Consider the following 22437-nt stretch of genomic DNA (forward strand, 5'->3'; position numbering starts at 1 on the left):
GTTTGATGTAGTGAGCAAAATTTACATTGCCACAGATAGTTCTCCTGTAGACATGCAGTCGTACGAGCTGTGCTGTGATATGATAGATGTTGTAATAGATGTCTCTTGTATATACAGGTAATTATGTTGCACATTCTTGTCCCCCCTCTGATTTGAATTTACTTGCAAAAAAACCAAAACAACCTTTAACCTAGTATTAAATGTCTTGCTGACATCACTATTTTAGCCACACTGCACAATCGTTGCTTTAGGAGGGATGCTGCCTTCAGCACCACCTGCCTGTTAGGAAAAGGACTACAATTCCCATGATTCCCTGTCAATATCCCGCTGACGATGCTAAATTGCAATGGCTTATTATAATTAAGTATATATAGCACTGACATCATCCTCAGCATTTTTTAGAGTATATAGAGTCTTGGCACTAACTGTCCCTCAGAGGGATTCACAATCTAATCCCTGCTATAGTCATATGTCCATCATAGTCTAGGGCTAATTTTAGGGGGACTCTAATTAACTTATCTGTAGGTTTGTGGCATGTGGGAGGAAACCTATGCAAACTCCTTGCAGATAGTACCCTGGCCGGTATTCAAACCAAGGTGCAAGCCGAGAGTGCTAACCGCTATGCCACTGTGCTGCCCATCACTTTGTAGTTCTGATGACTATCAAGTGACAACAAAGTACAACCACCATAATTAAAGGACCACTATCGTGAAAGAAATGTGCATTCAGTGTTCTCCCCAGAATTTTTTTCCTGCCAGGTGGCATGAAAAAGTAGCCAGGTGGGGTGCGATGGGGGAATGCAGGGACGGCACAACTCTTACAGTATTGGAAGAGGAGACGAGTAGGTGAAAGCCTGGTGCTCACAAAATTAGCAAGGTGGAACACCTGGCTAAAAGAGCCTGGGGAGAACACTATGTATGAAATGTATGTTTGTTCCAGCATAACATGCACTAAATTTTTATTTTCCTATGTAACTTACAGTAGATAGTAAAAATCTGACTGGTTTTGTACTAGTCCGTCCGTTCCCTCCTATGAAATTCTCAGAGCTTTCTTCATCTCTGGAACACTTAATGAATGGATGAAAAAATTGTGTGAAAACTAATATATGGAGGCTGTCTGACATCGTGTGAAGAATAAAGGAGATGCTGCGAATCCTCCATGAGAAGGTGGAGGAGTCCAAATCCTGTCAGATATTGCTTGCTGTGACCATGACGTAGGGAAAAAGTAATTTATAGTGCATTTTAACCTGGGAGAAATGTACCGTATATACTCGCATACAAGCCGAATTTTTGACCCCCAAAAAGGGGGTCAAAAGTTGGGGGGTCGGCTTGTATGCGAGTCTTCCCTGGTGGTCGGGTGGTGGGTGGTCCACGCCCCGCTCTCCCCTCGCGGCCGCCGCTGCTATTACCTGCTTAGGCAGCGGCCGCTTCCTAATCCGCGTTCCCCTTCTGAAACTTTTCAGAGTGTATCACAGCAGGGAGCCGCGCTCTTTCCTGCACTCTGCATCGTCACAGCAGCAGCGCCGGGCGCGCTGCTGTGATACACTGTGAGAAAGTTCAGAAGAGGAACGCGGATTAGGAAGCGGCCGCTGCCTAAGCAGGTAATGGCCGCGGGGGGTGGGGGGGGGGGTGGGGGGGGGGGGGTGGAGCGCTACCTACCTATGCTGGGCACTATACTGGCTAAACTGGGCACTATACTAGCTAAACTGGGCACTATACTGGCTAAACTGGGCACTATACTGGCTAAACTGGGCACTATACTGGCTAAACTGGGCACTATACTAGCTAAACTGAGGCACTACCTACCCATACTGGGCGCTATACTGGGCACTATACTGGCTATACTGGGCACTTTACTAGCTATACTGGGCACTATACTAGCTATACTGGGCACTACTAGCTATACTGGGACACTGGGGGGCTGCGCCAATCCAGCATTTCCTACCCCCGGCTTATATGGGGGTCAATCATTTTCCCTGTTTTTTTCGGGGAAAGGTTGGGGGGTCGGCTTATATGCGGGTCGGCTTATATGCGAGTATATACGGTACTTCTTATAGCTAGGTGTACACACTTATTTTACATTTTTTGGGATAGTGGTCTGTTAACTCCCATTGTTGTCACATGAGAAGGGCCATCATATTCTGCTGTAAAAAAAGAGGTAAGATAAATGAAGGAATAATCATATCATAACTTTCTACACCTATATGGCAACACTATATATTTTTGTATATCTTGAGAAAGTAGGTACCAGGAACTTTAGGAAACTAAAAAAAAAAATACAAAGAAACAACCTGCCAATTATGCAGGTACATCACATATATATTTAAAGGGAACCTAAACTGAGAAGGATATGATTTTTCTTTTTAAAATAATACCAGTTGCCTGACTCTTCTGCTGATCCTGTGTCTCTGAGGGTGCGTTTCCACTAACGCGAATTCGCATGCGTTCCCCCGCATGCAAATTCGCATAACCAATAAAAGTTAATGAGCCTGTGTCCACTTGTCAGGAAAACGGAACGTTTTCTTGTGCAGGAAAAATCTGCACAGCAGAGGCATCCGAATTCGGACACGGCAAACACCGCATGCGATTCGCATACAATGTATTTAATAGGGAATTCGCATGGAGGTTTTGTATGCGAATTTTCATGCAAATTTTCATGCGAATTCGCATACGATTTCGCATGAAATCAATGAAAAAGCACACAGGCACTGACATGGTTAAATTCGCACACAGCATCATCCATGCGACATCGTATGCGGATTCGCGGTAAAATTCGCATACAACCGCATACAACCGCATGCGATTTCGCTCCACATGAGGGGAACATGTACAAGGGGCTTCTGGCACACTGCTGCACACCTTTAAAGTACACCTTAAGTGAGAGGCATATGGTGGCTGCCATATTTATTTCTTAGTAAACCATAGCCGTTGCCTGGAACTCCTGCTGAACTCTTTGGCTGCAGTTTGTCTAAATCACACACCTGAAGCAAGCATGCAGCTAATCCAGTCAGAAACATCTGATCTGCATGCTTTATCAGGATCTGGGGGTGAGGGCGTGTTTCCACTTGAGCGGAAACCGCCGCGAATCCGCAGAGTTTCCCCGCAGGCGAATAGTGGGGTGGAAACTCTGCCATAGGCTGCAATGATACCGGCTTTTCCATCCGAATCGGCGCGGGAGGCTGCGGATCCCATAGCTGTGCATGGCACGGCTGATGGGATTCGTCTGCTTTCCCCGCAGGCCTGGGAGAGCCGTCTCGCAGGCGCATGCCGCTCTAGTGGAATCGCGCCCTAAAAGTATTAGGGGCAGAAGAGCAGCAGGACAGCTAGGCAATTTGCATTGGCTTAAAATAAATATCTTGGCCTCCATATGCCTCTCATTTCAGATGTGCCTTAATTGCCACCTAGGCCTATTGTCTTCTAGCATGTTTTAGCATGTGCTGTGATCTTTGCTACACATTAACTGATTGTGGCTTTAGCCATATGAGAACAGTTCAGCGTTAAACTAATCAACATTTTACATGAAATGGGAGGGTATCCATTTTAGTTAGAAAGGTAGGTCAGCTTTAATCCCAAGTTATGGGCGGCCATGTTTTGATTTTTAGATGGCTATTAACCACTTTTTCCTCCCGGAGCAGTATATGCACACCCCACATTACTTCATTTTCCGCATAGGGGTGTAGATATATGGTAATTGCCGCTGTGCGTGCTCCCGCTCGCTGCCACGTTCACGCCCGTGCGTGTTCTCGCTGCCGCCGGTTAGCCCGGAAATCAGTGAATGGGATCACAGATCCAATCTAAGTGTCCCTGTCAATGATTGCAGGCATCAATGAAATGCCTGCAGTCAATGTCACAAACTGAAATTACAGTTGCACACATTACTACCTGTTCGCGTGCCATTAGTATAAAATGCATGAGGACATCTTATGGCCAAATAGTAAAATTACACCTACATACACTTTATTTAATAGAAAATAACATTGCAAAATATATATCATTATATATCATTAAAATCAACCGCTTACCTCCCTGACTCTCCCATAGTTACCCCCAAAAAATTTGCATATAAAAATGACAATTAAAAATACATAAATGGTTATCTTAGGGCACTGTTTCTCAAACCTGTCCTTGTGACTCCCCAATAGTGCATGTTTTGCAGGCAACCTCACCTATGCACTGTAGGGGTAATTAGGGTCTCAGCTAGGTGGATGCCATGTAGCTGAAACACTATAATTACCCCACCTGTGCATAGGTGAGTTGCCTGCAAAACATGCACCGTTGGGGAGTCATGAGATCAGGTTTGAGAAACTGTGTGTTAGGCCTTCACATTGCGTTCCGTCCGTGTTTTGGCTTTTTTTTTTTTTTTTCAGTTTTTTTTGTGGTTACTTGCACGCTGTTTTTTTTTTGTTTGTTTGTGAACCGATTTTCTAAGCGGGTTTGCCGAGCGATTGCTTCTTTCACTTCCTGATGTCAGTCAGGAAGTGAACTCTTTGATCCGGAAAACAATAAATACAATGTATTTATTCTTAACAAAGGGAACGCAGTCGCTGCACAAAGCGATTTTGCGAGAGTTTGTGTTTTTCCTATACCTTCCGTTGAGGCAAAATTGCCTCAAAAATGGCTCCTGCACCGCTTTTTGAAGCGGATTGGAAACAAACCGCTCAGATGTGAACTGTCTCATAGAATAATGGTGTAAGCACTTTCAGTGCGATTTTGAAAAATCGCCAGCGCTTAAAAAAGAACGCCTCTAGTGTGAACGAGGCCCTCAGAAGCTAAACTATGTCCGAGGGTATATTACTGTTATTTTTTGAAAATCAGGGCTTTTAATTAGCGATGGACGCAAAACTGAAAAATATGCACCTTTGTTTCCAAATAAATATTGGTGCCATACATTGTACTAGGGACACATTTTAAACATTGTAATAACTGGGACAAATGGGCAAATAAAATGTGTACGTTTTTTTTTATCCGCAGTATAACGTTTTATTTTAACTACTAGCCAACTGTATCACGCTGACGGGCATGGCCGCGGCGGCAGCCCCAGGTCCACCTAACGGCGTAAAGTCCTGGGGCTCTGTTTTGCAGGTGATCGCTCGCAGGCTGCGCACACATCTCCTGCTTGGTGAGCGGAGCTCCACCTTCCAGTCTCCGAGCGGCGATCCCACTGTCTAATTAGCCGTACAGCGATGTGATCTGCAGCAGCACTGTACTGGGGACAGCCGTGTGATACGGCTGTCCCCATCAGAGGCACAGAGGTGATCGACTGTCATAGGCTGAAGCCTGTGACAGCTGATCATGGGAATTGGCTGGCGGGGGGGAGGGAGGGAGGAATATGTCAATACGAAAAAAAACAGGAAATTTTGATAAACAAACCTAAAACAATAATAAATAAACATACATTCTGGGGTAATCTGACCCCACCAACAGTGAGCTCTGTTGGTGGGGAGAAAAGTGGGGGGGGGGGGGAGGGGGGAATCACTTGTGTGCTGTGTTGTGCGGCCCTTCAGCTTGGCCTTAAAGCTGCAGTGGACAATTTTACAAAAGAAGGCCTGGTCTTTAGGGGGGTTTAACACTGTGGTCCTCAAGTGGTTAAAACTATAATGGCCAAATGAATGGCAGGAGCACTGACAGGTGAACATTGCTCTGGTCCAGAAGGGGGAAAACCCCTAAGTAGGGAAGTGGTTAGCTGTATTGACAAAGTGGTCCCTTCATAACAGGATGTGAATGCAGTCAGTATTGTTACTATAGCGAAGGGCCAGAGTATACTTTGGCTTTATTTTGCAAGGCAGGAGGCCTTGCATTTTATAGAAATGCACTCCACCTGTGTTGCTCTCTGTTGCAGCCATGCCCTCATTTAGCAAAACTGAATGGACAGCACTGCATTGTGGACAAAAATGCATGCAGAAGTGTATTTTGGGAACACTGTCCCGCACAGCGCTCAAGTATGACCATACTTTTCCCAGTAGGGATTCTCCCTCTTTCAACATCTTCAAGAAGGCCCTCAAAACTCACCTTTTTACTCTGGCCTACCCCCCCCCCCCCACTAGTGCTCTAAACCCGCAGCTGAACCCTGGTCCCCTACCTTTCGTGTTCCTACCTCTCCCTCTAGATTGTAAGCCTTCGGGCATGGTCGTCCTCCTTTTATCTCCTACCTGTTCATGCACCTCCATTACTGTATACCCATCCTATGGATCTGAGTGAACTCGACTTGCCTAATCTCCATGCTCCCATCCAGTGACTGACTAAGCATTAATTTGTACTCCTACTGTGCTGCGTGATCTGGTTTGCATGTAGTCCTGTATTGTCTTATTGCTTTATGTCGCCCCTAAATACTGTCAGTAACATTAACTAATGTACGGTGCTGCGTACTATGTTGGCGCTTTATAAATATAATAACACAGTGCTCTTTGTCAGTGTACATACATATATCACATGCTGATGCACGCTGCTTAAATCCAAACCGAAAAATGTAAATATTCTTAGGCCCTAATAAAATATTTTTATGTGGAGGACCTTTTTAATGTCTCTTAACTTTCTGCTGCTCACTCACCATGTTTTTGTTTACACAGCTTGCATGCTGAATGTAATGGGACTGCATATGACAAGGAGTCCATGGCAATTATCAAGCTAAATAATACAACTGTGCTTTATTTAAAAGAAGTGACAAAGTTCCTGTCCCTTGTTTGCATTCTTAGAGAAGAAAGTTTTGAAAGAAAAGGTAAGAAGATTGATTGGTGAAACTGGTTCAACTCTTCCAGTGACAAACATAATCTAAAAGGAGGGAAATGCATTTACATTTAAACCGGAGGAGCAGTTTGGCATGAAAACAGAAAAGTTGTACTTACTGCTTTTTAACTTTTAGCCAATTGTTTAGAAACATTAGACAAACTTTTTATAAAAATGTTAATATTTAAAAAAGAAAAACCATTAGACAAGACAGAACATTTTACAGTATATTGTGCTTTTCTCTTTGTGGATTTAAAGCGCCAAAGCTGCAGCCACTAGGATGTGCTCTGTAGGTAGTAGCAGTGTTGGGGAGTCCTGCCCAAGGTCTCTTGGGCAACAGGAACTGGAAACCTGGTCTCCTGTGTCACTCTGAGCCCTTAACCAGTACACTATCCACCCATATTTGTAATGTTTCCCTTATCCATATTTTAAGTGAACACAAGGGTTAATTTGCAATTAAAATCTTTTGACATAGACACACTCCTCCCCCTTAATAACTCTTAACTGCTTTACATTTATCTTGCAAACTGACAAAATTACATAACTGGTAAGGGTCAGAAAAGTGACTACATAGATTTTATAGAATGCAATGGCAGCCTCTATGACACAGATACATTTTGCAGTTGTAGCCAGTGAGTAATGATGCATTGTACATAAGTTACATTTTAGTTTGTAGAACATAGCAGAGATGACATTGAGTGAGGGGAAAGTAGTTTTTTTCTTCTCTTTGGTTAATCACTTTTGCTATAAACAAAACAGTTTTGAGATTGCTAGTGTCCGCTAAGTGTATGCATGCACAATATGTAGCCTTGCCATCCACTCAGCGATAGTTTCGAGGAACTGGTCTGTGGTGATCGTTACATAGTCATTATGACATCAAAAACTATAGTGTGCTGTGGCAATATGGGAAGTGGGACTATTTTGTCCCACATAAGTGTCAGCAATTCCTGCGAAGTCAGGTTGAGAATTGTTGGCATTGGCTATAATCTTACCTTTAGCAGACTGTATCAAATTTAGAACAGTCACTTTATATTTTGCCTGACCTTAAATATAGCCAAGGCCCCTGACCTCCTGTATGCCCTGCGGATCTCCTCCTTCCATTGAGCTATGGCTTTGCTTGGACAGAGGTGGAGAACAAGACCTGAGGTGTCTCTTGAGGCTTGATTGGGACAAACAGATTAGAACAGTATTTTAATGATCCTTGTGTTTCCTGTTAAGTGTATCTATTATCTACATGCCAAAAAATACAATATAGAATTAACATGACCATTAAATGTTTTACTGCAGATTATTCATGTTCATTTATTTTTTTACTGTTGCTGTAGGTTTAATAGACTACAACTTTCACTGCTTTCGAAAAGCCATCCATGAGGTATTTGAAGTAGGAGCTGTGACACACAGGACCTTCAGCCATCAATCCAATAGCCCCAACCTCAATTCGGTTACTCACAATGGGACTCCTGCAAACACAGTCTAGGTAAAAACCTTGCAGACTCTTCTACAACCAGTAGCCCAAGTACACTGCCCGCCACACAGAGTGCATCGCATGAGAGAAGGCCAAGGCAAGAATTACAGGGTACTACAGCTGGAAGAAACTTTGTGCCATTCCTTCATGTTCTGTGCATCATCCCCGGAGGTCCTACTCGCATGATTCATTCTTTCAGTGGCTCATCTGTGTGGCTTTTGAAGTCCATCTCTCTGGTTTGGAACACTCAAATCTCAAAACACATATTGATGAGAAAATCTGTGCTGGATTTGGCCAGGTTTTCTTTAGTAAATTGTTTCAGCTTTGCACATTCTTGGCCCTTTAAAATGCCCTAGATGTATATGGGAAATGCATCATCTATACCCAGCTGGGTTTGTTAAGCTCTGCAGATTACAGCCTCATTAAGACCTTGAATCATTCCAGAGTAATGCAAGTTCTCACTCTTTCCGTTTGAAGCTGGCATTCATCAAGTGACTCCTTGTGCAGGAAGTGCATTACCCCGTAATCACTATACATGCTTGCAGCAGGACTTGTGAACGTGCTCAGGCAACTTGGGAAGCTCGGCTTTTCTCTTCCTCGGACTTCTGATGGTGTCAGCTGGGATATCCATAAGTAGTTTTTTCACTGTATTACCCTTACTTTGGCTCACGTACATAAAAAATTCTGCTTCTCTTGGAGTTGCTTGATTCCAAATGCCTTTTGTTGGCCGGTGCCTACCTTATTGAGAAGGTATATTAGATTTTTTCAATTGGTTTTCGAGTTGTGATGTGGAATAAACTGAACTTTAAGCAGAATTGTGCCATATTGGTGTTGAATGGTATTTAGCGTTTTACAGCTTTTTGGAGAACGTTTTACTCTGGCTAGGAAAACCTCAAAGTTTCCCATTGGCCTAACTGTTAAGTTCTAATTAAAAGTGAGCTATGGTGCAAGAGAATTTGTGTGTGAGCTGCTAACTGCACTGATCTATAGACTACACAGTGAAGAAATGATTTTGTTTCATAAGAAAAAGAATATTGTGGGCACAAATGACAAAAGTGGTGTATGCTTAAAACATGGCTGTGTCTGTTTTTACTTGCCAGAAAAAATATTTTGCTATTTTTTTTTTTTTAATACAATTGATATTGAAGAAATCAAATAAAAAAAACACTAGGCGCAGCCGGTGCTATTAGTTTTATAAATGCGCTCCATAGACTTTAGAAGTTGATTTAAAAATGGTTCTTGAAAACCATTAGAGATTCAGTTTGAGCAGAAACATGGCAAGCTGCCATTGCAGTCTTTATTATAGGTCCGAGTAGTAGGGCTATCATCCTTTGTTCATTTTGTTGTGGATCACTGATTTGGGGCAGACATACAGTTCACAATCTTGGCACCTCAATAACTGAATTCTTGCATTTGGTTAGCGAGTCACTAAGCTGTAAATTGGGGATATGGATGATGGCACCTGAGTGCCACTTAAAGGAAATCTTATGTGAGTGGAATATGAGGACTGATCTCTTTATTCCTTTTCAAGAATGCCAAATCTCTGGCCATCACAGTGACCTATTTGCTTCAGCAGAGTCACACATCTGCCCCTAGTGTCCTGCAACTAAAGCCCAAGCGGATGCAGAACACTGAATTTCTGCTTCCTTGTTCTGCGTCACTGATTGGGAAAAGCGTAAATGGCAGATGATCTGTACAACAGCCTTGTTCAACAAAGGAAACCATGGAATCCTTTATATTTGTCTTCTGGTATATTTTTAAGTACTAATATAGTGACCTTTTTATTTTCTTACAGGCCTTTAATCATTTGTATAAGAGCAGCAGAGAAAAAGCCGAAGTATACTTTTGTGTCTAATAATGCTCAGAAATTACACTTTTCAAGACCTGACCGCCCCTCATTTGTTGGCAGGGCAGTTAATTGTACAGGAATCCCTCTCTTCACTTTTTATTCTTAAAGAGTAACTGTCGGGCATAAAATCAAAAATCAATTCTTTTTTTTTATCTAGTAAACAAGTAATAAGGATGCTAATCAGGCAATCCAAAAGTTAAAATCACTATTACTTTTCTTGTTGATAAATTATCATTCCCCAGTTTACATGACTCTTATTTGGTACACAGAAAATTTGGTACACAAAAGAGAAGTTGCAGGGCATGCTGGTTTTTTTTTTTTTTTGCTTCTCTACTTCCCCTCAGACTTGACTAATGCAGCCTGATTGGCTGAAGCCTCTTTCCCTCCTGTTTCCCCTCCCACACCTCTGTTCCTCTCTGATTGGCCAAAATTTCTCTGGCTGAAACAATGCACTTTCTATAGTGAAGGGTGGGCAAATCAGGCAGAGGAGACTAAGGGCGGATATTACATCATGACTGGCTTCAAAATAGCCACAGTAAATATGGAAACTGTCTAGAATAGGATTCTCTATTTTTCCTTTATAAAATTCACAGGAATCATAGCGTGGACAGTGCAATACATATGTTATGTAAGTAGAGCAAGTATTTATTTACCTATATATTTGTTTTTTTTCCCCTGAGATAGTATGGCTGACAGCTCCTCTTTAAAGTACCCCTGACCCCGTCTCCCCTCTAAAACAGCACACTTATGATGTTTAATTTGCTGCGCTTTCTCCCCGTCCCTCATTCTGCTCAGCTGGGGGGGTGGGGGGCGCAGCCTCAGTCCTTATCAGTAAACCTGCTGACAGATGAGACAATATCTGATATTGAACAATTCGTTTTTTTTTAGCATTGACAAAGTATATTCTGCTGCTTTTACACGAATCACAGAATTTTCTCTGGAATTCTTCTGTAAAATATGAATCGGCAGTGGCAGGTTCCATGTTACTGCCTTGACAGTACACTTTAATAGGTCATGTTTTCCAGACTTCAGCTGGGAGCACATTTGTAAAAGAATCACACTATTGTATTTCTCCTGTGATTTTTATGAGGACATCTGGATGACATGGCTACTTCGTGTTCCAAGTGGAGTGGCTTTAGAAGCACTGTTGTAGATTCCACATCAGCTGATCCCTGAGCGCTCCTGCATTGTAAACTACCCCATCTGGGGTAGCTGCCTGACTGTGCCTGTTTAATCTGTACGTTTTTGGATTGAAAATGTTAAAACTTTGTCATGGATATTATGATTTGTGAATGCTTCTTTTGATGCATAACTGTACATGCATCTTGTTTTGTTTCGCTATGTAATTCATGCATCTACACTGACACTACCTTCTTTATTAACATTTAATTCCCCCTAACACTGAAAATTCATTGTTGGTTATTCGGTTCTTGTCTATCTCAGCAGGTCTAGTGACTTCATTTTCCTAGATTATCGAGTGGAAAGGTATTTCTCTTTTGTCGCTAGTAAGACAAATGCTGCTCCTGATGTCTCTTGCTACAAGCTAGGTAATAAAAAAAAAAAAAAAAAAAGTTCACGTAATCTCTGGCTATCAGGCAGGAGGTATGACACAAATATTTTTGCCTACACACACAGAACTGATCTTTCACAGGCCTTTCTGTACAGACACTAGTGGGTGTAGTGCAGCAGACCCTACAGTAATCTCTTGCTCACTTTTACTAGTCCTTCTATTGGCCTGCTGCAAGGTCACGTTTGTGCTTTTTCATTGATATACGCACACGCCGCTTCAATGGTTTTGTGAGCAACAGAAAAGGAGGAAAGAGACACTTGTCTGCATAGTAGCCATGTGCTGATTACTTGGTTACACTGAAAGCATTGCACTGGTCACTGCTACTTACACATAATTGCATATTCCAGAAGTGCAATGCTCTTTTCTCTCAATGGCGCACAGGGCAGTTCATTGATTTTGCCACTCCAGCTGTAGGTTTTCAGAGCTAAAATGTCCTGTATTGTTTCACTGTGAACAGAGCACAAGTGCAGACTCCCCGTGTCGGGTCTGTTTTTTGTTTTTATCCCAGTCAATACAAGCATATTAATGTCTGACACATAACTTATTACTATTTAAAACTAACCACAGCATAGTATAAATATAGAAGAATACACCCTTTATTACACATGCCCCTCCCCTGCTCTTTGGCCGAGCTGAGATAGCTGCATGTGGCTTATTCCACAAACCTAATTGTCTTTTGAGGAACAGCAAAGCACATTAACCACCTCCTTAGTAGACCTAATAAACACACATAATAACTTAGTTAAACAAAACTCATAAGTCTGTCTTATTTTTTGGTAAGCAGCTATTCAACATTTTTAGTTTCAAGTTTTTGGTGATAGGTGCACTTTTTTTTTTTTTTTTTGTGCAGTCAAAAATTTTATGTAGCAGTTTTAACCATTTTCCTTCGTGAATTAATTTAAGGTGTATTTAGAGGTATAAAATTATGTTACATGTATTTCATATTTTTAAGTATATAAAGTGCTAAATAAATACTGGGTCACTTTCCTTACTGTGCACTTTTTTTTTTTTAAACTTAATTGGAAGGTAATTTTGAAAAAAATATAGTATTTTTGAAAAATATTTTCTTGTTTTTACCTAAAGCAGAGCTTGCACATGCGGTTTGCCCCCTTCGGTTACATATCGCTAGAAGTGAAATATCTAGCCTTTCAAAGACTAGATATAAACCCATACATTAAGACTAGTTCAGCACGTCTGCAATGCACAAACTTCTGATACATTTTCATGTTGGTAATGGGGTATGTAGTCGCCTTCTCACCAGATGCTTGTTGAAGACTTTTGGAGTAAGACATTTGATGCTGTTCTCTGGTGCATGAAAGTGCAGTCTAGGCTAGCTTTGCCCGGATCTAACAGCACCATGATTCCAGTTCTGAAGTCCTTGGCTGGGAAGGGAAGCTGGAGACCCCACTACCTAAGGAAAATGTATTTGGGGAGTGGAAAGCCTTGCAAACTAATGATAAACTAGTTGACACCCCCTGTGTATTTTCTGAGTTTAGGAGGACTTTAAGTAGTCTTTACTTTGCCTAACAATTTTTGCCTGCTCAGTCAATTTCTGAAGCTGGACAGAATGAGTCCTGCCACAGTAGCCAATTCCTCACAGGATGACATAGCAGCAAGAAAAAGGCATCTGCCAAAGTCATGCAAAATGCTGTTGTAATGATTATATATGTTGCACATGAATGCAGTCTGGAGCCTCAGATGCCATGAATGAAAATATTGCTGCATATGTGCAGCTTGTCACTGCTTAACGATCTTGCGTTTTATAAATAAAGATTGAAGGGTCTGCAGGACCATGAAACTTGATGATTTTTAGGGGGCATGATTGAATAGTTTTGCAACAAGAAAATTTTGTTTTAAAGTTGTATTCCAGTTAAATAGCTAAATACACAGGTACAATTGGGTGATCTAGGACATGCCTTACCTGCCCAAGATTCACCAATTTGGCCCGTAGGCTCTGTAATTCAAGTAGCTGTATATAGCCCACCAAGACAGGACAGTCGAAAAACTGACCTTTTTGTCCCCTGAACACCAGCAAATGTAAACCAGAGTATGTTGATCAGTCTGCGCAGTGAGACCGCCTACTAATAAGCCATCGCTGTGGCCTCTTTATGCAGTAAGGCCTCGTACACATGTACGAGGACTGTTGTCTGTCTGGGATTGGGATTTGATCCATCGGGAGACAGTACGGGACTGAGGGTGTACAGAGAGGGGTTTTTTTTTTTTTTTTTGTCAGCTGGTTTGCTATGGAGGGGGACCATCCAAACAAACTTTCAGATTGTAAGTAATTTCTTCAGTAAACCAACTCCAAAATCTATTAGTTGTTGTGGACTTGCATGTGTCAGTAAATATTGATTGATATTTTGCCCATGCACACAGGGCAACATGCACAAATGACTATGATGGGAACCATTTGGGAGCATTAAATCAGTAGATGTAGGAGCCATTGTACGCTTCTATCTCAATTTGGCATATCCCTCTTTATTACCTATCGGACATTGACTTTTACTTTTATTTATTTTTTTTAAACAAAATTCCATTTAATCTACTTATATTGCAAGAATTAAGGATGGACATTATTTCAGTTTCCCCCCCACAGTGTTCCTTACAGAAACTGATGAATAGGGAGTTTCAGTTTTTTGCTGTATTGCTGCAGGTGTTAAAAATGCTTAACAGTGCCTGCTGCTTTGTGCTGCAAATTACTGCTGCAGCAAGGTGATGGTATCTAAGCAGTCTGTACTCAAAACACTTTTGCTGTGGTCTAAGTTTATGGCAATATCCTTTTAATACTGTTTGTTAAAGCTCAGCTAAACATAAAATTGAGCAAGACTAATTCTGATAACAATCAGGATAAGTGAATATAAACAGCGAATATAAACAAGCAAAGTGCTGGACACAATACCTGGTCCATGGGCCAAATGTAAGTGGGACGTAAGGGCCCATTCACACTTAAAAGAGCAAAACGCCGGCTGCATGTGGGAGTGTTTTTCCGTGATTTAACGCTGAAAAATCACGACACTGCATCGATTTTTCCGCGATTGTGTTTAGAGCTTCTATAGCACTGAAACGCGATCGGCGGGAAATCGCCTGAAAATGGTGCAGGCTACATGTTTGCGTTTGGCGATTTGCGTTAATTGCTGGCGATTAAAGCAAATCGCCCAAGTGAGAACGGGCACATAGGGTATTATTCCACTAGCGCTTTAAAATGCGATAGCGCTTGAGCGGTTTTCCGAAATTGCCGGCAAAACGCTCTAGTGTGAATGGGCCCTAAAGCTTGTTTCTTCTCTCTGGAGTCCGCAAGCAAATTTCTCACTGCAATTTCAGGGAATATCAGGAAGATGTCTCCAAGCGAACCTGAACTCAGAATGTCCACTCTGCTCTAAAAGATATGCAACAGCATTATAACATTTAAAAAACATTTCTATGTTACAGCTGATACAAAACCTGCAATAAATCTGCAGTTTGTCTATTTCCTGCTTTCATGGAAACAGACCTATTATTCACATCCTGTGTTTACAAACCAGCTGCTATGTTGAGGCAGCTAGCTGATACAGCTAAGAGATCAAATTACACTTGTGATTAGTTACAGATGAGGGGGAATTAGACGGGCTAAATTCTCTAAACACACACAGGGTGCATTTCTCTATGGTTTCCTTCTGTCCTCTGCAAGACTTCAGGTCCACTATAAGACTGTATGGATAGGTCCACAACTACACAACATATTTTCCATTTGAAATGTTCAGTCCCAGAAGTAGAACGTATAATTTATACTAATCAACATACCGTAGTTGCTTTCAGCATTTGCCTTGTTCAATTTTTAGTTTAGTGGAGCTTCAATAATTGTTTGTTTTGTTTTTTTGCAGGAGTTTAGCTTTAAATGTCTCCATGGAAGCAAGATTTTATTTCATTTTAGATATAAAGCCCAGGTTTAAAAAAAAAAAAAAAAAACTTCAGACATACCTCATACAGGGAGTGCAGAATTATTAGGCAAGTTGTAGTTTTGAGGAATAATTTTATTATTGAACAACCATGTTCTCAATGAACCCAAAAAAAACTCATTAATATCCAAGCTGAATATTTTTGAAAGTAGTTTTTAGTTTTTTAGTTTTAGCTATTTTAGGGGGATATCTGTGTGTGCAGGTGACTATTACTGTGCATAATTATTAGGCAACTTAACAAAAAACAAATATATACCCATTTCAGTTATTTTTTTACCAGTGAAACCAATATAACATCTCAACATTCACAAATATACATTTCTGACATTCAAAAACAAAACAAATCAGTGACCAATATACCCACCTTTCTTTGCAAGGACACTCAAAAGCCTGCCATCCATGGATTCTGTCAGTGTTTTGATCTGTTCACCATCAACATTGCGTGCAGCAGCAACCACAGCCTCCCAGACACTGTTCAGAGAGGTGTACTGTTTTCCCTCCTTGTAAATCTCACATTTTATGATGGCCCACATTTCTCAATGGGGTTCAGATCAGGTGAACAAGGAGGCCTTGTCATTAGTTTTTCTTCTTTTATACCCTTTCTTGCCAGCCACGCTGTCGAGTACTTGGACGCGTGTGATGGAGCATTGTCCTGCATGAAAATCATGTTTTTCTTGAAGGATGCAGACTTCTTCCTGTACCACTGCTTGAAGAAGGTGTCTTCCAGAAACTGGCAGTAGGACTGGGAGTTGAGCTTTACTCCATCCTCAACCCGAAAAGGCCCCTCAAGCTCATCTTTGATGATACCAGCCCAAACCAGTACTCCACCTCCACCTTGCTGGCGTCTGAGTCGGACTGGAGCTCTGCCCTTTACCAATCCAGCCACGGGCCCATCCATCTGGCCCATCAAGACTCACTCTCATTTCATCAGTCCATAAAACCTTAGAAAAATCAATCTTGAGATATTTCTTGGCCCAGTCTTGACGTTTCAGCTTGTGTGTCTTGTTCAGTGGTGGTCGTCTTTCAGCCTTTCTTACCTTGGCCATGTCTCTGAGTATTGCACACCTTGTGCTTTTGGGCACTCCAGTGATGTTGCAGCTCTGAAATATGGCAAAACTGGTGGCAAGTGGCATCTTGGCAGCTGCACGCTTGACTTTTCTCAGTTCATGGGCAGTTATTTTGCGCCTTGGTTTTTCCACACCCCTCTTGCGACCCTGTTGACTATTTTGAATGAAACTCTTGATTGTTCGATGATCACGCTTCAGAAGCTTTGCAATTTTAAGAGGGCTGCATCCCTCTGCATGATATCTCACTATTTTTGACTTTTCTGAGCCTGTCAAGTCCTTCTTTTGACCCATTTTGCCAAAGGAAAGGAAGTTGCCTAATAATTATGCACACCTGATATAGGGTGTTGATGTCATTAGACCACACCCCTTCTCATTACAGAGATGCACATCACCTAATATGCTTAATTGGTAGTAGGCTTTCGAGCCTATACAGCTTGGAGTAAGACAACATGCATAAAGAGGATGATGTGGTCAAAATACTCATTTGCCTAATAATTCTGCACTCCCTGTAATATAATAAAAAAAAAATATTACTGGGTTAACTGAGGCAGTGCTTAAAGGCAAAACTTGCTGTAGTCCTTGACTTCTGCCAACACTGGATTTTCAGTTTTGGGTGAAATCATCTTTGGTCTTCATCCTTGCTCAAATACTATAGCTATTTTGAGGCTTGCATTGGAACATGTGATATTTAGGCTAATTAATCCTATCTTACACGCTCTACTGTCCAGTGGTATGCATATGCAAGATAATTATTTCTCAATGATGCACCTTCTGCTGTACCAAAGGCCCTTTAGTGCTGGATAATTGCTTAATAACGTGCCAGTGTAACCTGTCTGTGTATGAACCTCTCTTACTTTGTATGGCAGCCTAGTGTGACCTCTGGGAGGATTTGCTATGGACCAGAGTGAATATCTGTAGGGAAGGACATGCCTTTATATTAACTTTTATTAATTTGTTTACTGATCGTTACCAATAAACCCATTTTATCATGGCTGTGTCTGCTGCTCACTAATGGCATGTATTTCCTCTATTACAGACCATCCATGACCATTACACAGGTCACAGATTCATTTTTGATTTTACAGCGGTGCCCTCTAGCTGTGACTTGGCTTACTTAAAGGGACACAATTATACAAAAATGTCTTTCTCTATTTTTTTTTTTTGTTTTGTTTTTGTTTTATGCTTTTCAAGTGTTCTGTAACTGATGTTTTTAAATAAAGTTTAAGTTTAGTCATTGTCTCCCTGTTTACTTTTAATAGATTTGTTTCTTAAATCCTATATTCCATTTATTAGTTCTGTGGATGAGACATGGAAGGCAATGATTAGATAAAAATATTTGTATAGCGATTTTTTTTCTCATTGGACTCAAATTGCTCGAGAGCTGCAGCCACTAATGATGCACTCAGTAGGCCACCCGGCAGTGTTAGGGCTCGTTCACACTGAGCGTTTACATTTATTTTTTTTTAACGCGCGGTTCATTTTAGAAATCGCCCCAAAAGCGCTTGTGCAATGATTCCCTATGAGAGCAAACACGCTACATGTACCATTATCTGAGTGCCTTGCCTCAATAAGGTATAGGGAAATTCAAAGCGCTTTGTATTGTGATTTCTCGAGCGATTTATTTTTTTATTTTATTTTTTTTTTAATGAATAAATACATTGTATTTATTCATTTCCGGGTCAAATAGTGAAAAAACGAATCGCTCAGCAAAAAAAAAAGCACAAAGCGCAGGGAAAAGCGCTTTAAAAAAATCTCAAATCGCTCAGTGCTTGCGATATCACTGGCGATTTATTATGTGAACATAGCCTTAGGGAGTCTTGCCCAAGGATTCTTTACTGCAAAATTACTGGCTTTAGCCAGGACTGGAACTCAGGTCTTGGTGAGGACAATATGACTTTTGCTTACCTGGGACATCTTCCAGGTATTCCTTTAATACTTTACCAAGCTCATCGGAGCACAAGCTTCCAACCCCCGGCGTCTTTTTGCCACTTTCAACTCTCGGCTTAACCCCCCCCCCCACACACACACACACACCCTCTGTTTCCTCCCTCTCTGCCACAGATTTAGCCACCCACTTCACCAACAAAATTGTCTCCATCCGTCAGGAAATATTCAGTCTACAATCTTCACCTCCCATCCCCTCCCAACAAGCTCCTCCTCCACCCTATCCTCCCCTCACATCCTTCACTCCTACTACCACCGAGGAAGTCAACCACCTACTGCAGACTTCCCATACCACTACTTCCCCCCCCCCCCTTCCTTGACCCCATTCCTTCTGATTTACTCCAGCCTCATTTAACGGAATTGGCCCCAGTCCTCACTACCCTGTTCAACCTCTCCCTATCCACAGGCACCTTCCCCTCAGACTTCAAGCAGGCCACTGTACTACCCCTGCTCAAGAAACCCTCCCTCGACCCCTCGCTACCTTCCAACTACCGCCCTATCTCCCTCCTCCCCTTTGCCTAAAAACTCCTTGAGCGTCTGGTTCACAAACGCCTGACCCAGAACCTCAATGCCAACTCACTGCTAGACCCACTGCAATCTGGATTTCGGCCTGCCCACTCAACCGACACTGCTCTCACCAAAGTGGTCAATGACCTTGCCTTAGCTAAATCTGAAGGTAAATACTCCATTCTCCTCCTCCTTGACCATTCAGCAGCTTTTGACACAGTAGATCCCCTACTCCTCCAGTCATAGGCATTCACGTTCTCGCCCTGACCTGGCTTTCATCCTACCTCTCCAACCGCTCCTTCACGACAGTCTTCAATGACTCCTCATCCACCCCCAACCACCTCTCGGTGGGAATCCCCCAAGGCTCGGTCCTTGGCCCCTTACTGTTCACCCTATACACATCCTCCATTGGCAAGGTTATCTCCTCCATGGGTTTTAACTATCATCTGTATGCAGATGACACCCAGATCTACCTCCACACCCCTGACATATCCACCACTACCATGGACAAGGTCTCCTGTCTATCAGCCATCTCCTCCTGGATGTCCGTTAGGTTCCTGAAACTAAATCTAGACAAAACGGAATTTATGATCTTCCCACCCCGGTCATCCATGAACCTCCCAGATGTGCATGTCTCTGTTAACCAGACTACCATTCGCCTTACCTCTTAAGCCCGCTGTCTGGGTTTCACCCTGGACTCTGCACTCTCCTTCACTCCCCACATCCAAAACCTCACAAAGTCCCGCAACTTCCACCTTCGTAACATCTGTAAGATTCACCCTTTCCTGACCTCTGCCACCACCAAACTCCTCATCCCTGCCTTCATAATTTCCCGCCTTAACTACTGCAATGCGGCAGCCAGAATTATCCACTGCTCCCATCGCTCCACCATGGCGGATCCCCTCCTTGAATCCCTCCACTGGCTTCCTATCCAGTCCAGAATCAGATTCAAGATACTGTGTCTGACCTACAAATCTGTCCACAAAACCTGTCCAACCTACATTTCCGATCTTACTCAGAGGTACACACCTAGCCGCTCACTCCGTTCTTCCAATGAACTTCGCCTAACCGCCCCTCCGCATCACCCAGTCCCATGGACGCTTCCAGGACTTCTCAAGAGCTGCTCCAACACTATGGAACTCCCTACCTCCACCCATTAGGGCAGCCCCCTCCTTCAACATCTTCAAGTAGGCCCTCAAAACTCACCTTTTCACTCGGGCCTACTACCCCTTGTCACAGGGCCCCTAGTGGCCGGACCGCAAAATGCTTTCCAATCGGTTTCAGCACACAGACCATGCAAGCTGTGGGCGCAATCGGTGCGCAGAAACTGCTGGAATTTTGGCAGCAGACCGACTAGAAGGGAGCCTGTGAGTTACGGTAATTACAAACTACACACTATTTCAGGGTGTAACTGCCACCACCTCTGTTACCATGGGACAGAGGAACCCACTGACTGGCTGCGTCTAGACCTGCAAATAAAAACGGTTAAACACACTCTATTCTGTCTAGCTAGCAACAATAGTAGCGACTCTTCAGAATCCTGGGTTTAGTTTGTGCGGCTGAATAGCAGGGTAGCTGAATAAACAAATGACGTTAGCGTTGTTTATTAAAACTCAATATAAATAATATATACAGAAAATCATTAAAATCAACAATTATAGAAACATTAATAGCCAGTATGAAAATAAAAGGGAGAAAATACTTAGAGTTCGTGGAAATATGTCCTTCTGGGAAAACTCATAAAGTTCTTGGTTTCAGTTCAGTAGTAGTAAAGTCCAAACAAGTCAGATGCCAGCATTTCCTCAAGCTGGCAAGGATGTAATCCGGATGATGTTTCAAAATGGAGGACATTGATTTTGGGTCCTCTGCCATTCTTATACCCCTGATCCAGTCGGAGGGAGTGAGGGCGGGAACGTGAGATGAGTCCTCCCCCTTTCCTGGGCACCAAAAATCATATCTAACCATATATGGGCTCTATCTCATAGAACCGTACAGGTCAGGGCAGATTTACTAACATTTTAAGGTCCGCCCCGATTTACCCAGCCCCTGATACCAACCATGAGGGGTAGGACCTCTGTGGTATCACCAGGGCACTTTTGAACTGCCTGACGGTCCTTACCTCAGAATGTTCTGAAACTTTCTCAGTACCAGCGCCAGGCAAAGCCCGGCACGCGCTGAGTTTGGAGGGCCTGCCAGCCTTGTAACACAGGAAATATGACCAATATATCAGTTTATTGATTATTATATACATCTAGGAATTACAGCAGGTCAGGTCTAGGTGAAGGGCTCTTTGAAGCTAGGACAACAGGCTACGTGTCTGCTTCCCTGCTGAGATCGGGGCCGGTGAGTCTCACTCTTTCCTCTAAATTGGTTCTGTCAGGCTACGTATCTGACTTCATCTGATGGATGGGTCCTTAGCACAATTCTTGCTGAAGGCTTCCTGCCATTTGGTAAAAGGAAAAAAAAAACGGCTGTGCTGCCCCCTGGCGGATTTTAATAAACTGCCAGGAGGGTTAAAAGAAGGAATGTCATTCTGTTTCCTGCAATGACTGTTCAAATCTAACCAGGAAGCAATCAGAAAATGGACTGTGCGAATCCTCCCGATTCGCCTGCGTTTATCACGGCTGTTCCGTGACAGCCCCCCTTGGAGTAAAGGCATATAGACATGCATCCACAAGATGTGTGGCGTTGCCGCTAATCTCGCTGACGGGCCACGAGCTGCCGGTACGGCGGGAAAACTTATTGGAGCCTGCGGCTCGGTTCACCTGGACAGGTCGCTGTCCGCTACACTCAGGTTTGACCCGACATGGACCTTTCTGGACAGGGCGTTTGTGCCACTGCGTTCGGATGTGGCGTCTGCCAGGACTGCTGACAATGGGCAGTAGGTTGGGTAGGTCAACAGCCAGCCCACGCAGTGGCTTCCTGGTAAGTGGCTGTGGACCTAAGGTAACCCCGCGGGAATCCCTGGACCTTCCCAGCTCCTGACCGACGGCACATGCTTTGCAGTATTTTGCTACATCCCTGTTCATCCTGGGCGAATAAAACTGTTTCCGAATACAGGCAAGTGTCTTGCGGACACCTGAGTGCCCTGTCAGAGGATTACCATGTGCGGATTTCAGCACATGTCCCCTGAATGCCCTCGGGACCTCATGCCACTTGGTATTTGCCTGCGTCTTACCGGTAGTGGGCTGCACAGCCTTGCTGTAGTCACCCACCTTCCCAGTACACCTTGAAAGCGGCCCCAACTGCGAGGGGCTCAGAGAATTGCTGTCTGAGCGCCTCCAGGCTTGGGTCACTTTGTAGCACTGCTGTGAATACAGTGCTGTCAGTTCCAGCCAGCTGGCTCATGTCACATGAAGCCAGCAGCTGAAGGTTCTC

At 43.0% G+C, this 22437-nt stretch overlaps 1 protein-coding gene across 2 annotated transcripts in view; it reads left to right on the top strand.

Moving 5' to 3' along the window:
* The window catches only part of RRAGC (Ras related GTP binding C), a 53856-nt gene extending 36018 nt beyond the window's left edge, over positions 1-17838 (top strand). Inside the window, exons 6-10 of one of the 2 annotated variants that reach the window (XR_011026267.1) lie at positions 1-117; positions 6566-6714; positions 8048-8199; positions 11480-11583; positions 17645-17838. Coding sequence is in view for 1 of the 2 variants with exons in the window: in XM_068269015.1 (XP_068125116.1) it covers positions 1-117; positions 6566-6714; positions 8048-8199 (418 nt within the window). In the remaining variant the exon portion in view is untranslated. The remainder of the gene's footprint in view (positions 118-6565; positions 6715-8047; positions 8200-11479; positions 11584-17644) is intronic. The other variant, XM_068269015.1, reaches the window with a different exon arrangement.
* The last annotated feature ends 4599 nt before the right edge of the window (positions 17839-22437 follow it).

Source organism: Hyperolius riggenbachi, chromosome 2 (assembly GCF_040937935.1).
Source record: "Hyperolius riggenbachi isolate aHypRig1 chromosome 2, aHypRig1.pri, whole genome shotgun sequence".
Classification (NCBI taxonomy): Eukaryota; Metazoa; Chordata; class Amphibia; order Anura; family Hyperoliidae; genus Hyperolius; species Hyperolius riggenbachi.